The following is a 14464-nucleotide window of genomic DNA, read 5'->3' as shown; positions in this document are numbered from 1 at the left end:
TTGCATACTTAACGTCGTTCCGCTTTAAGGACATTTTTCACACCCGCTAGCCGTTAGGTGCGTTACGTGTCCGTCCGTCTAGATGATCGTACGGCCCAGATGGATTAGAGGCGTAATCATGACGAAGCTTGGCCTTTGCTTTAAAAAGGTCGCGACGCGATTCGTGGTGGTTGGGGGGAATCCACACCAGCCGTCCACTGGGGACCACGGCCCTGGTGGTCCCGGCGTTCCGGGTACCTGACAGTGGGGGCCACCGAGTGGCCATTCTGTAGGCCCCACATTCCTGTTTCGAATAGCAACAACTCGGACCGTACGATTGGAAAGAACCGTCGGTTAATTTGGGGGAGGTCAGAGCAGTATATATATATATATATATATATATATATATATATATATATATATATATATATATATATATATATATATATATATATATATCAAATGTGCATGTAAATTCTGAAAATAATCCAATAATTAACGAATGGAGTTGAGAAAATGAGGGGTGAGTGAGGAGGGGCAAACACTAGCCGGTTGGCCTCTCGCATGGGTGTCCGCGGTCACTTACCATGGACGGATGTGTTTGTTGTGCAGGAAGAGGACGGATTGTTCCATGCTGCAGAGTACAACGGCAACGTTCTCCCGTGGTCTCTTACCGTGGTGAAAAAATGGCTGCTTCCCCTGCGATGACGGTTACAACCTGACAATAAAAGCTCTCTCCTGCCATGGAAGTACGAGCTCAGCGCAGCGCAGAAGCAAAGTTGGGGCTCCTTCAACCTTATCCAAGTAGCCATGAAATGGTCGACTCGATCTAAATTCCGCTTACGTAACGTTCGTTAAATAATTTGTGCCTATAAATTATTATTATTATTATTATTTTTCACCAATTTTCTCAGAGTTTGATACATATTAAGAACATGAACTTTCATTATTTACAATGGCCCCATGCGAGACAACAAGTAGATAAAATGACACTCCCACACTTGAAGAGTCGACCAAGGAATAAAGGTTGGTTGGTGCAACTAGGAGCGCACATAGACACTGCACCGGCGGGGACGGAAATCCTTGTCCATGAATAGGTTCCTGTTTCCATGCACAGGCTTACAAAAGGTGCCGTGTATCCTTGCCCCAGGTAAAAAGGTTTGTGTGTCTCTCTCTCTCTCTCTATCTCTCTCTCTCTCTCTCAAGAATTGTAGTTACTTACCCACAACGTCATTCAGGATACGCCGGAGAGATAAAATGTAGTGTATGTGGAGGAGGTACAAAGCTTCCATGCAACCCATGTTCTTGGTGTAAAAGACATCATTCTCTGTCTTCTAATGTACTGATGGTGTTGTGGAGTGACTTGGAGATTTACTAGAAGAGTACTGGTTGTCACTGAGAGTCCGAAACAATCTAGTAGCTGACATTTAATCTCACTTTCGAGAGTGTACCTCCATTGGTAAAAGCTTAATGAGTTGGGCACTCAACATGCTGTAGCATGCATGTGATCCTTTCGCTGGTCAGCTCCGACCAGTCAATATCTTATCCCTCTTTCGCTGAACCTCCTACACTTCTTGATGAATGCTAGACTGCTACATATCTTGTCTTCCTACAGCTGAGAATGATCGCCAGTCATTTGGATTTTTGTAAAGCTTTGTACTGTTGCAATCACATGACATTTCCTCTCCCAACAGGACTCATTTCTGTCGAACTAAATGCCTTGGAACAACACAAGTTCGAGTTGGTTCCATGGGTTTTACTGATCTACCATAATGTTTTATGCATCACATATATAAGTTTTTATAATGAATATAAATTTTAACACTCATACAAAGGAAAAAATCAGTGTGATTTCCACAACGCCTGCTACAATAGTAACTTAAACTGGTTCTTTGACAGACTTGTAGTTCAGTCATTAAGCTCAGTGACTTCCTTCTGATGTGCTTCTTTTAGCACGAAAAGAGTACGTGGTCCTCACCAAAAAGAAGTTCCAAATTTTTCTGAGCTGTTTTTAGGGAAGAGAAGTCATCAATGATGCACTATCGAGTCTCTTTTCCTTTCATGTGAAAGGCTTTCCATGGCCTGATTCCATGCAAAGAAAAAGATGACGAAGAAATCACGTACGTTCATGCATGCATGACGATGAAAAATATGGGACGGTAAAAAGGTAGGGGTGGAGACCCTTTGATGTCCGAGAGAAGTACCTGCACTCAGTCCATTTTTGTGTTCGGTCCTGTTGAGTGTGACAGCACCTTAATTGTATTCTACCTTATATTACTTGTTTTACTTGTAGATAAAAGGGGCGATTTATCCATAAAATATTTATATTTTAGATAAATTTTCAATTGATATTTTATTTTATTTTAAATAGTACCTCTAATTTTAAAAAAATCTAAACCATCCTTAAAATTTTTTTCACTTGTTACAATGTTTTAGTCCAATGTTCTAACTACCATAACAAAAATACTATGAAACATACTTACAAATATTATAAATAAGTCAAATGAAATAAAAAACATACTAAAAACTATTTGATATATCATACTACGATTCAAATAGTTATTTATAATAGTTTAGAAAAAAACAGAACCTAAAAAAAATAAAATAAAAATTAACTTATTACGATGTTTTAGCCACCACAATAAAAATACTATAATCTCTACTCGAAGATATTATAAATGATCTAAATTGACTCTTAACCTTAATCAAACCAACTATATAAGCCTAAAAATGTAATACCTTAATGGTCTACGATGAAAAATATAAATAGTGTTCTTCAATGGCATTTACATTATTTTCAATACCTTAATAAAAAATATAAATATTATTTAAAATACTGTAATGAGTCAAATAAAAATATTTTAGTAATTTAAAACTGATAAAAATGGATAAAAAAATTGATGAAAAAAATAGGGATATTTTGGGTTTTTTTTTTAAATTATGGGTACTATTTAAGAAAAAATAAAAGAGGTGGTAGCTTTTGAGAAATACCCAAAATATGGCTATTTTCTAGGGAAATAGCCCTAGATAAAAATATATTTAAAAAATACAAGATAAAAAATAACATGAAGAGAAATAGTAAAAACAATATTCATGGTTTTTGGGTTTCATTTCTTTCTTTTAGATCTAGACATTTTACTATACCCAATAACATAGTTTCTTCTCAATTTCTCAGCAGAATTGAGGTTCCATGAAGAGTTCTATGCTATTCCATTTCTGAGTTTAGCTTTCTCTTGTTTATTTTTTATTCTTATAAAAGTAACCATGTATAGAACATATAAGTAAAGTTTTTTTGAGTAAAAAAATTAGAATTATATCACATTGGACATTAATCTCCTAATATATGTCAATTCTTATAGTGTTTAAGTAATATAAGACGTTTGTTAGTTATCTCTTTAAGCTTCATCATGTTGGGCTGGCAGCCCAAAGTGGGTTCAGCCCATGGTGGGCTTTATCAGCCCACAATCCACACCCCTTTGACCTAACCCTAGATCAATATAAGAATATAAGGGGGGTGTGGGGGTTACGTTTTAGAAGCAGAAAATAGGCAGAAAAAGATAGCAACGTGGGCAACAACGTTGACATCCTCGTAGCAATAAAGAGAGAAGAAAGGGAAGAAGACAAGGACAACGCAGAGAGACTGTTCTCAATCATCTAGCAGTGTTCTCATCTCAGGTTAGATCAAATCTACAGTAGACTCTTGCTGTGATTACTTAGGGAGGTTTTAGATATTGTGGGTAGTGACGTAATCCTTATATCCTAGTTATTCTCTTGTGGTTGTTGCTAGGGTTTTGGGCAAGAGATTGAGATTTGTATATTCATTATTCTCATAGTAGATTATCTCTAGTTTGCCTGTGGTTTTTACCCTTCACATTGAAGGGGTTTTCACGTATATCTTGGTATTTTGTTTGATTGTGTTTCCATTTTATTCCGCTGCGTATTATGGTCTTCTAGTATTTGTTCATATACAAAGGTTATTCCTCTTTATATCCCCATCATATCCCTCATGAATATTTTCTTAATATTTTCTATGCAACTAAATTGTCAATACCGTACTTATAAGACCACATTCATTTATGACTCAATCATCCCCATCTTATCCATAAGGATAAACTAAACGATAATTTACTTTTTAAGATTTTATGATTTTTTTTGGTGAACCTTAGCTACAATATGACATTAAACTTTTTAAATCAGATGAATGTGAGTCAAATTAGTAAGAGGAAACACATATGAGGTTGGATATGAAAGCAACCCAATTCTTTCATAACTTTAGGTTATGTTTATGAAATTTATCCTATTTTATATTTATATATGCACTCTGATTGTTGGATGACTCATTTTAAGATAAAGTCTATACCCCAATGTCTCACCTTAGTCTTATTTAAATATTTAGTAAGACATTCAACTAAAATTTTATTTGTTTTAATATAAAACTTAAAAACAATAAAATGATAATTTTAACCATCTAAGAAATTTGTATAGGATCCTTTATCATATTTGCCACTCTTCAATTTTTGATATTGAAATAGAGTTGTTCTAAAAGAATAGTGAATAATTAAACATTTTCAAAAAAGTTGCAAAAGTATATTACCTTCATGCAAAAATAAACATTAAATTTATAAGAAATACAAAAAAATCCAGATCTTATAAAAATAAATAATTTTTGAACAGATTCATTGCTTATTAGTTCCTCATTTAAAATTCAATGATATCACCTTACATTGCCAATATGCAGTAATAAAATTATATGGATTCCATTAAGAAAACTAATGAATAATGAAAGAAAATAAAAAAATAATTTTTTTAATAAAATACCTATATTTTAGGTATTTCTCAAAACAATATCCTAATTCAAAAACTCTCATACTACCCTCCTTTTTCGTTGCCTCCTCCGTTATAGCCCATCGTTCCCCCCTCTCTCCCCTCCTTCTCATCAATTATTTTCTCTTTTTTTTTTCATCGCTTCTCTTTCATTATTTCTTATAGTATCATTTTTTTCTCTTTCCTTGTCCTCCTCTCTATATCGGTAATGAAATCTTATAATGAGAATAAAGAATAATTGGAGTGACGATGATGATCGAGGGACAATGGTGAAAAGTGGATAGTTAAATATATATTTTTTGAATTAAGATACTATTTGGGAAACACCAAAATAAGTAATATTATTAGAAAATATTTGAGATCTAAATATTTTATTAAAAAATTAATAATTTAATTTTTTTTAAAAAATTCTAAAGATATATAATTATGAAATCTTATTCCTACTTATAAAAAATTATTCAAATTTTCACTTCAAAATTGAACATATATTATTACCCCTGTCACGATCAGAAAGAGGTTCGGAGGTTTGGAGTGGCGGGTCAACCTCAATTCAGACCCGTTTATAGTCCATTACGATTAAGTGTATAATAGCAATAAAGCATCTTGCGTTTGGACTCGATTGCTAGGCAATATATCTGTAATGGGTCGGATTCTAGGCCCGAGATCGAATCGTTCCAAGATTAACGTTAGATCCGAATCTACCAATCCGACCCGAAACTAGCGGGAGGTGAACCTATTCGTTAAGGACCCTTCACCGGGTCGATCATGTTGGGATCATATACAAAAGGAGGCGGTGTTCTCTGTGTGCTTGGAAGACGAAATCGAGGGGGAGAGAGAGAGGGCGAAGAGCCATGATCGGCGTAGGAAAGATCAAGCAGTACGCCAACGTGCTCGAAAAGCCTCTTAGCAGAGGCCGTCAGGAGGTTAGATTCGCTTCTCGACCCCTGATCTTTTTCGCCCTCATTTCGTCTTTGATTGATTAGTCACCATTGGTCGATTCTTCTCGAGCTACCCTCGAAATGGTCCCTCTTATATCCAGATCTCGTCTTCGAAGTTCAAGAACTCAAGGGTCTTCTTTGATCATTAAATATTTCATTTCCTTATGATCAATTAGTTCCGCAAGATAGATATTTTGTGATTTTGCAAGTTAAAGTGCACGATCTAGGAGTGTGGCATAGTTCGTGCTGGAAGATGTTAATAGTTTCTGAAGAGATTTGGCTTCTTTTTTTTTTTCATTTGTTGTTAGCCAATATTCAACTGAACTTAGGGCAGCTACTGTGATTCAACGAACGCTATGCCGTGGAAATGCACGCGTATGGTGTGATTTATTGTGATTGTTAAGCCAAATATGTTTCTTGCAGGTCAGCTTGAGTGCGTTTGCATTCTTGTTCTCAGAGTTAGTTCAGTACAACCAGACTCAAGTTGATAATATTGCAGAGCTAGAGAGAAGGTAAATGCTACTTGAAGTTGCTGCTGGTAACAAATTGGTTATATAAGTTTTAAGGCACGATACTTCTGATCTTCATGTGTTGTGGTCAACTCAATTGTGACATTCGGTACAAGCAATTTGTTGTTTGAAGTGTCTCTAAAAATAAAGGCTAAATTTTTTTATGAATTGTAGGTGCAATATCCTGATTTATACCCACATAAGAAGTGGGAGATAACTTAGACATTTTGGGCCAATGGTTTAGGCTCAACAGTTTAACGAGTTAGTGATCCTACACATCCTCTAGAAGTAATCATTCATGGAGAAGAAAATTAGCTTTTGTTTACCATCCATGTGTGACTTTTGTTTACCATGATCTGCAAGTGCTACAAAACATAGCAGTAGAGGACTGAGTTCAAAATTTTCCCTAAAATTGACAGAATAAACTGATGCAGGAAAGTGGGCAAAATGTTGAATAAAAATATATTCAATGACTGATTCTGCAGAATACAAGTTTTCTGCAACAGGAATGTCATTTGAAGTTTTCCAGTTTCACCTGTAACTTGACTCGATTACCCCACACAAGAAGTTGTTACCTAAATATTTTCTTTTTCTTCTCTTCTATTTCTCTTTTGCTGTCATTCATTAACAACGTTTCCATAATCTCTCAGCCACATCTTGTTATGAATAGGAACAAAATCAAATCATATGCTAAAGTAAAATCTCAAGATATATGGAAGTGGTTCATATTTTTAACCACGCTACCTTTTATTATGATCTCGTTGATAAATTAAAAACTAAGAATTCGTGTCCTTAACAATATGAAAACAATGGTGAACGGACACAACAAAACTATATGGAATGGATGAATAATTGTTTTAAAATCTACAGAACACTCACCATTAGTATATTCTTTATACCTTTCTATATGGACATTCTTTATTTTCGAGCTATTCTTGTTTGCTATTCTTTAGACATTTGTGGTTATTTCTTTTTGGTCAATTTCAGTTATCATGTGTGATCCTTAAAGAACTTCACTAAATGTTGCAGGCTTGAGGATGCAGGCTATGCTGTTGGTGCAAGAGTTCTTGAGCTTCTTTGCCATAGAGAGAAGGTATGAGTTGTGCCCTTGTGCCTGTACAGATGCTCCGTTTCAGAGGAGTTATGTGTAATTTTGACGATTATGTTCAGATTGTTGAATATAAACTTCTTTTCTGCTCAAACTGTTTGGGACATAAAAGCATAACTTCATGCTGATGAGTGACAAACTTTGCTGATTGTCATGATTAATATGACTTCAGAAAAGCATATTTTTCACAGATAAAAGCTTGTCTGCAAATGGTTTTTTGTGAGTGTTTTTCTTTTTTCTTTCTTCTGAATTTGTGAACTCTTCCCTCTGTTTAATTTGTAATAACCATATAGATATGAGAAAGGACCATCAGTGTTTGATTTATCTTGTTATTCCTATTATTATGAAATTGTTTGAAACTTCCAACATTTTCTTGTCGGTGCCTCTGATGATTAGATTTAGTTTTAAATTTTAGTTCTTATATGATCATAACAATGACATAAAAAACGATGTGTTTCCTTTAACTAGAAGAGTTGCTTAGGATCTCTTAGAAGCATTTAAAACAGCCCTGGAAATGAAAATGAAACTGATCTGTTATATCGATAATGTGCTTGTTTCTTTTTGCTTGTAAGTTGTAAGACCCCCAAAAGTAAAATTGTCTTCAGCTGAACTGTTTTGAAATCTCATGTATTACATCTACAGATGACTTTAGATTTGCTGGTGTTATGAAATATTTTGTGTTCCATTAGCAACACCATGATTTCTTTTAGGGCATGCAAGAATTTAAGGTGTTAAACTGATAAGAACAGATACTACACTTGATCTTAGCCAAAAGGCCGAGAAAGTTTTTATTAAACTGATAAGAATTTAAGGTGTTAAACTGATAAGAATTTAAGGTGTGATTTCTATTAAAAAAATATTGACTAAAAGCAACCATTTTATAGCAGTTCTGCAGTTGTAGATTTAGATGTTTGGTGTTCTCTCACAGTTGTAAGTTCCCCAACTGAGTTTTTGCACCAACTTGAATTTGTAATTCTTTCTCCAGTTTTTGTTGTTAACAACAGTGAAGGCTTTTTTGTTGGTCTCCCTTTTGTCTTGACATTATCCTTAGGCTATTAAAATGCCCATCAAGAACCAAACCTGTTCCCACTTTAAGCTACACTGTAGATTCAATAGTGCTAGTTATGCTGATTGGCTCTTACCTGTTCCCCCTTTACCCGTCATTACCGGCAATTAACAACTTTCAACTTTTCTCTACACATCACGTAGACCATTATCAGCTTCAGAAACTAACCAGAAAGCACTTCGACCGTACAATTTCGATTTATCAAATTTAGGTTATCAATGTTTGCCTCTATGAGTACAATCATTATAACCTTATTTGTCTTATTGACCTGCCTTTGTTTAGCATCTAAGTGGACCATGAAAGTAATGTAGATAAACGAGATTCATCAAGCAACCATCAGCATTGTAATTGTCTAATGATAAAAATACAAACGAGAGAACCTCAAGTTTGCTAATTCCAACATTGTTCAATCGCTATAGAAACTCAGTAATGAGGTTCCCAACAAACTACTAGTGACCCTAGGTCTGCGATCTTACTATCATAGTATCAATACCTTTTGATGATCAAGATAGTAATATTTTTTTTAAAAAAAAAGTAGGCTTGATTTGGGGTTTCTATTTGGTCTTCATCAAGCCGTAAGATCTCTCTTCAGTTTTAGCAATGAAAACCTCTGTCTTACATGATGCAAGTTTGAACAACTATTCCTTGTTTGTACATTGCAAGTGTCACTAATCAGAAGTGGATTGGAAATAGACATATTAGTTTAGGCTTAATCAGATTGATCTAACTGTTCGATTCAGATATTGAAGGCTAATTTTCATTTATTATAAGTTGACATTATATTGGCAGAAATTGGCCCTGAAATGGACAGAATATGCATGAAACTGGCCGAAATTTTATATGAACTGCTAAAATTGATAAAAATTGAGGAAATCAGAAAAATTATGTTAGAATCTGAAGAGCAACAACAGTAGCCCACAGATGCTCCTTGACCATTTAGAATCAGTTGGAATCAACTAGAAGCAGCTAGAAATACTTGGAACCTGCAGGATCAGGTGGACTGGCCCTTTAAGTTGAATTTGACCGACGTGGATGGGTTCTTCTGTCAATAATAGAAACCATGTATGGGCCAATAAAAGAACAACTGAAGAATTCATTCACATCAGTACATGTGAATATGATAAGCTGCTATATTTTAAGTTTGTTTAAATTTTATTGAACCTTTGTGTTTTAGTTCCAGTCCACCACCTCATTCATTGAGTTATTACCTAACAAAACTTTCTGATTTGGCCAATTCCCCAATATTCGGCTTTTTTTTATTTAGATCTGGCACATCCAGTGAACCATGATATCTTGGATTTCATGCTAATTTTGTCATCAGTTATTACAAATCTTGAAGTTTAAGCATTCTGATGTTTCATGAGATTTTTTCCATCCCAATGTCTTCTATACATCTGCTTTTTTTGTAACTCACCAAATTCTTCATTGTCTGATATAATACTATAGCATCACTTGAAGTTATTCTTCACCCTTATCTTTTTAACCTACATAAAAGATAGTTTATGATTTTTTCATAATCCTAATATTTCATTCTCAGTGGGCTCCGTGTAAACGAAATTGTGATGTTTTGAATACTTCCATCATATTGAACCTTCTATGAATTGGAAAAGCAAGAAACTTCTCCTTTAGTTTCAGGCAGAGCTTTGTATTATTTTGCAGCAGGCAATATACAACATATTATGTTAAAGACCCTTCACCTGCAATATAATTTGTGTGATTGTGCAATTAAATATTTTATATATGCAACCATTATCTCGGCCATATTTTTTCCTTAGTAGTCAAATAACCTAGATGAACCTAGGCAATGATCTAACGTTCAAGTGATCGTGTAGGCAGTAAATGCAGTGAAGGAAATAAATAATCAAGGAGCAGTCACTTCATCATCGTCTTGATTAGTCAATACATGCTGTCATGAGCGTGTTCTAGGATTTTGGAAAATTAGCATTTTCACCATATATTGTAGCTTGCAGAAGCTATTAATTAACGAATAAGATAATGTAAATATGAATCATGGTATTTACCTGGGACGTGCCTATTGCCTAGATATTAGCCTAGGCAATGAAGCAGTTGTCCATGACAATAATTTGGTATACACTACTAGCAAAGTCTTTAATAACTGAAGGTACACTTAGCAAATTTTCTGCAAAAAGGTTTTCTGCAAATTTTCTGAAAATAATCTGATCTTGGACTATTATTTACTCTCATCTTTTGATTTTCATTTTGAGATATTAAATATAACTTTAGCAATTCGGTAATGTATGACTGATTGGGACATACTGACTTTTTGTTTCTGTTGTATGACTACTTGGTACAAGTAATCTTATTGACTATGTATTAACCTTGAATATAGGGTAACAGAAGGGAGACACGATTACTTGGGATTTTATCTTTTGTGCATAGCACAGTTTGGAAGGTGCTTTTCGGAAAGGTAGCTATATCAACCTTTTTTATTTGTTTAATGACTGTTGTTCTCTGAAGAGATTTTTTGATATAGTTATGCAAAGAAATTTTTTGAAATTTGAGTTATGGTGATTAGAGCTTTAGAAGCACACTTCACCGCTGTTGCATGGATGAGGACATGGGGGATCTCATACAAATGCACAGTTATTCTACAAGGAGACAGAAGGGACATATGGAAACACTTGGATGGAGAATAATTTAAATAGACAGCAATATGATGACCTAAAGTTGTATGTGAAACAATGGAAGTTCTATTCATAAAAGCTTAGAATAAAAAATTATAGAAATAGTATTTTTATAAAGCTGATAGGGTGTCTGACATGCTGACTCGTAAACACACTCATGTATATATCTTTGAGGGCTTATGGATGAGGATATGAGAAACCATTAAAAATACTTAAAAGTAGAATGAACTCTAACCAGCCAACATGGTGCTTGCAATAGCCACAGGTTAAATCACAGAGTTAGTGGTGGTTTATAAGTATAAAGAAGCGTTATGCAAAATCTAGAATACATTAAAAACGGTGGACAAATTTAAATATTCTTAAATGTCTGTTTATTGAAAGATAATCTAGGTTTAAGATATACCTTTTTTTTTTTGTAATTCCATCATGAAAAATTTTACATAATTATACTTAAGATGCCATTTTTCTATTGATTATGTATAGAATGCTTTATGATATCATTGTTAACTCTTGGATTAATTGCTTAACATATGACAGTTGTCTAATTAATATTAGTGCACCATTCAATCTTAACCATATGCCTAGAGTACTGACATAGGTGGGTAGGCTTAATTTTTTTTTAAGTTTTCCAAATCATCCTAAAATCCTTCCCAAAACTTATCTTTTACCTAAGTTTTTTAAATTTTTTTGTGTTGCATCGCTGCTTTAATTTTCACCATGAAACTGGTATCGATAGAGGTAGGTATCTGTAGATAAATGATGCCCAAATATATAAAGGCACATATGTGGACAACCATATGACCTAAATAATAATTCCTTTTAAAAATAAATAAAAAAACATATAGTGAGAAAAATAAGCATTAGGATAGAACAAAGAAAGAGAAAAAAGGAAAATATTGATATGTAACTGGAGTTTCTATTTGACAAGATGGATGACATAATCATAAAATGATTGAGTGATTACCCCAGGGTATTCCTTGGTTTTATCAAAAAGCTGCATCCTCCTATTACATGTTTTTAAATTGTTAAATTGACTTATCATAAAATGATGAGGTGATTATGAAGGTTTCAGAATAACATATTAAATCTTTTTGTTTGGGCTTTGAGCGAGAAATTTCACTGTTTTATTTACATAATAATTCCTATATCATGCAACTAGGTGGCTGATTCGCTTGAGAAAGGAACTGAACACGAAGATGAGTACATGATAAGCGAAAAGGAGCTTCTGGTCAACCGGTAATGAATCACTATTGTGGCTCTTTTGCTGCCTGCCATCAGTACAGAAAACTAAACCGAATTTTGTACTGGTTTATAAGATTTATATCCATACCAAAGGACATGGGAGCATTCAATTGTGGGGCATTTGTTGCTGGAATTGTCAAGGTATGATACCCTGCTGAATAGTATTTTATTTTAGTTTACTAAATTGTAAGCAGTGACTAATTATCTGTTATTCTTTTTTTGATTGTTACGAAGGGTGTCTTAGATAATGCAGGTTTTCCTGCTGTCGTGACGGCGCACTTTGTCCCTATGGAGGGCCAACAGCGACCACGAACTACAATTTTGATAAAGTTTGCAGAAGAGGTCAGTTACACATTCTTTTGCTATGAACTTCCTTTCATCAGAATGTGATGCCTATAGTCTTCATTTCCGTATAGCACTGAAGGCTCATTTAGATGTTCTGAATGCATAATCAGAGAAATGAAAAAAATGAAAAATCTAAAGCTACCAACAAAAGCTCTTGTAAATAATGGAAATGAGAAAAAAGAAAGCCCAATACTACATATCATTTGCAAGCAAGAAATTTATATACCAAAATATTAACAAATAACACAGTTCCTAGAAATCAACAAGATGTATCATAATTATGGTAGTACGAAATTAAGAATGTCAATGGCTATAAGATATCATGTGACTACGGAGAATGTGTGAATCTATTTGAAGGTTGAACCAAGATGGCTAGACTGTGCTACACGTTAAAGTTTCAGCTGAATGGATATCAGCCATACTTCTCCGTGTTCTTTCAGGTACTCCGTAGAGAAGCAAGACTAGGCTGATGTCGTCTGCTAGCTAATGTTATCTATCAAGTGGGGCAATCCTGATGCACTTTTTCAATACTTGGACAGCAGCACTAAATGTATGACGATATTCTCGATGACTTTCCAAAAGTTGATGTCTTTCTTTGTGTGTAAGCTGACGTTGATCGTATGATGCAATTATGAAACTCCGATTTCATCTGAATTCTTGTAAAGAACCGTTGGTTCTTTTCATGAACTGGTGTGTCTTCACCTATTCTTCATGATTCTAATGACTTACATCGGTCAGTGGCATCTCAGGAAGTGTGTCAGTAGGCTCTTTGTTTGCCCATGGAAAGAGTCTTCTGACTTCCTATTTGGTGACTAAAGTATATGTATCAGCATCTTAGCAAATATGACCATACAACATTCCTAAACATGTCGGTCGTTGTGTTAACAACATAATGTTTTTCTTACAATGATCAAGCAAGCTAATACCTACTAAAATTTTAGATCATTTTTTTGATTTGTGCATGTCATATTTGTGTACGGTTATGCTAATCTTCTATATATATCGTTTCAAGTTTATATAGGATGTCTCGAAAGAGACTCATGATTTTAATGTTACAACAAGCATAGTCTAAATGGTGCATTGGGTGGATCAATTATTTTATTGATATCTTAGATCGAAGGGTATGATTAGGCACTGTCATGGTTGCCATGCATGGGTCGTGCTTGCCTTCGTACGTCGGCCGTAGATGGTGTGGCCGATCAAAGATACGTATGAGATAGATCCATCCGCTGACGATGAACAGCTTGTATCTAAATCTTATTCTTTTATTTGACCGATCTCTCCTTCGTGGCTAATAAGGAAAAAGAAATCTTGTATCAGAACTCATCGAGCCATGACACGTCCACGTGATAAATAACGCGGAATAAATAGGTATACAGCTATATATTATTGACCATAGATACGGATAAATAGACAACGGCGATCAAAATCTTTTATAATTATTAAAAAATTAATGGAGAATATGACTTGTGAGTGGAAGAATATTTAGCATGAAACAAAAAACACTCGTGTATCTTATATCTCACTTTTTTCGTTCTTACGAAGAAAGTGAGTGACCTTGTGTGAGTAATCTTGCACATCTGGAATCGGACTAAGCTGTGCTGACACCTCGACCACGATACCACGATGTAAAGGTTCACTAACACAACTAAATATCTTCAGCACCCGTACAAGTCACACTAAAACCCTAACACCAACATGCATCCACAAACATCAACCCAAAATCAACTGTTCATGCCGGTCCTCAGAAGACACTGAAATAAACCAAAGGAAATATCGATGAGAAAAATCATAGAAAGACCCGATCC

At 34.6% G+C, this 14464-nt stretch overlaps 1 protein-coding gene, 1 non-coding gene and 1 pseudogene across 2 annotated transcripts; 1 reads left to right on the top strand and 2 right to left on the bottom strand.

Moving 5' to 3' along the window:
• The first annotated feature begins 5577 nt into the window (after positions 1–5577).
• Positions 5578–13310, top strand: LOC103999160 (uncharacterized). Its single transcript, XM_009420824.3, has 8 exons — positions 5578–5726; positions 6165–6253; positions 7280–7343; positions 10775–10852; positions 12229–12305; positions 12386–12452; positions 12546–12653; positions 13097–13310. The coding sequence occupies exons 1-8, from the start codon at positions 5655–5657 to the stop codon at positions 13124–13126; spliced, it is 585 nt and encodes a 194-aa protein (XP_009419099.1). The 5' UTR covers positions 5578–5654; the 3' UTR covers positions 13127–13310.
• On the bottom strand, positions 8027–8146 carry LOC135594543 (U2 spliceosomal RNA; annotated as a pseudogene).
• A 277-nt stretch (positions 13311–13587) lies between the features above and the next one.
• LOC135594548 (U6 spliceosomal RNA) lies at positions 13588–13694 on the bottom strand. The gene has a single exon (XR_010480102.1). It is a non-coding gene; the product is annotated as a U6 spliceosomal RNA (small nuclear RNA).
• Positions 13695–14464: the final 770 nt, after the last annotated feature.

This window comes from Musa acuminata, chromosome BXJ1-9 (assembly GCF_036884655.1).
Source record: "Musa acuminata AAA Group cultivar baxijiao chromosome BXJ1-9, Cavendish_Baxijiao_AAA, whole genome shotgun sequence".
NCBI lineage: Eukaryota > Viridiplantae > Streptophyta > Magnoliopsida > Zingiberales > Musaceae > Musa > Musa acuminata.
This window is presented reverse-complemented; position numbering and strand designations above follow the sequence as displayed.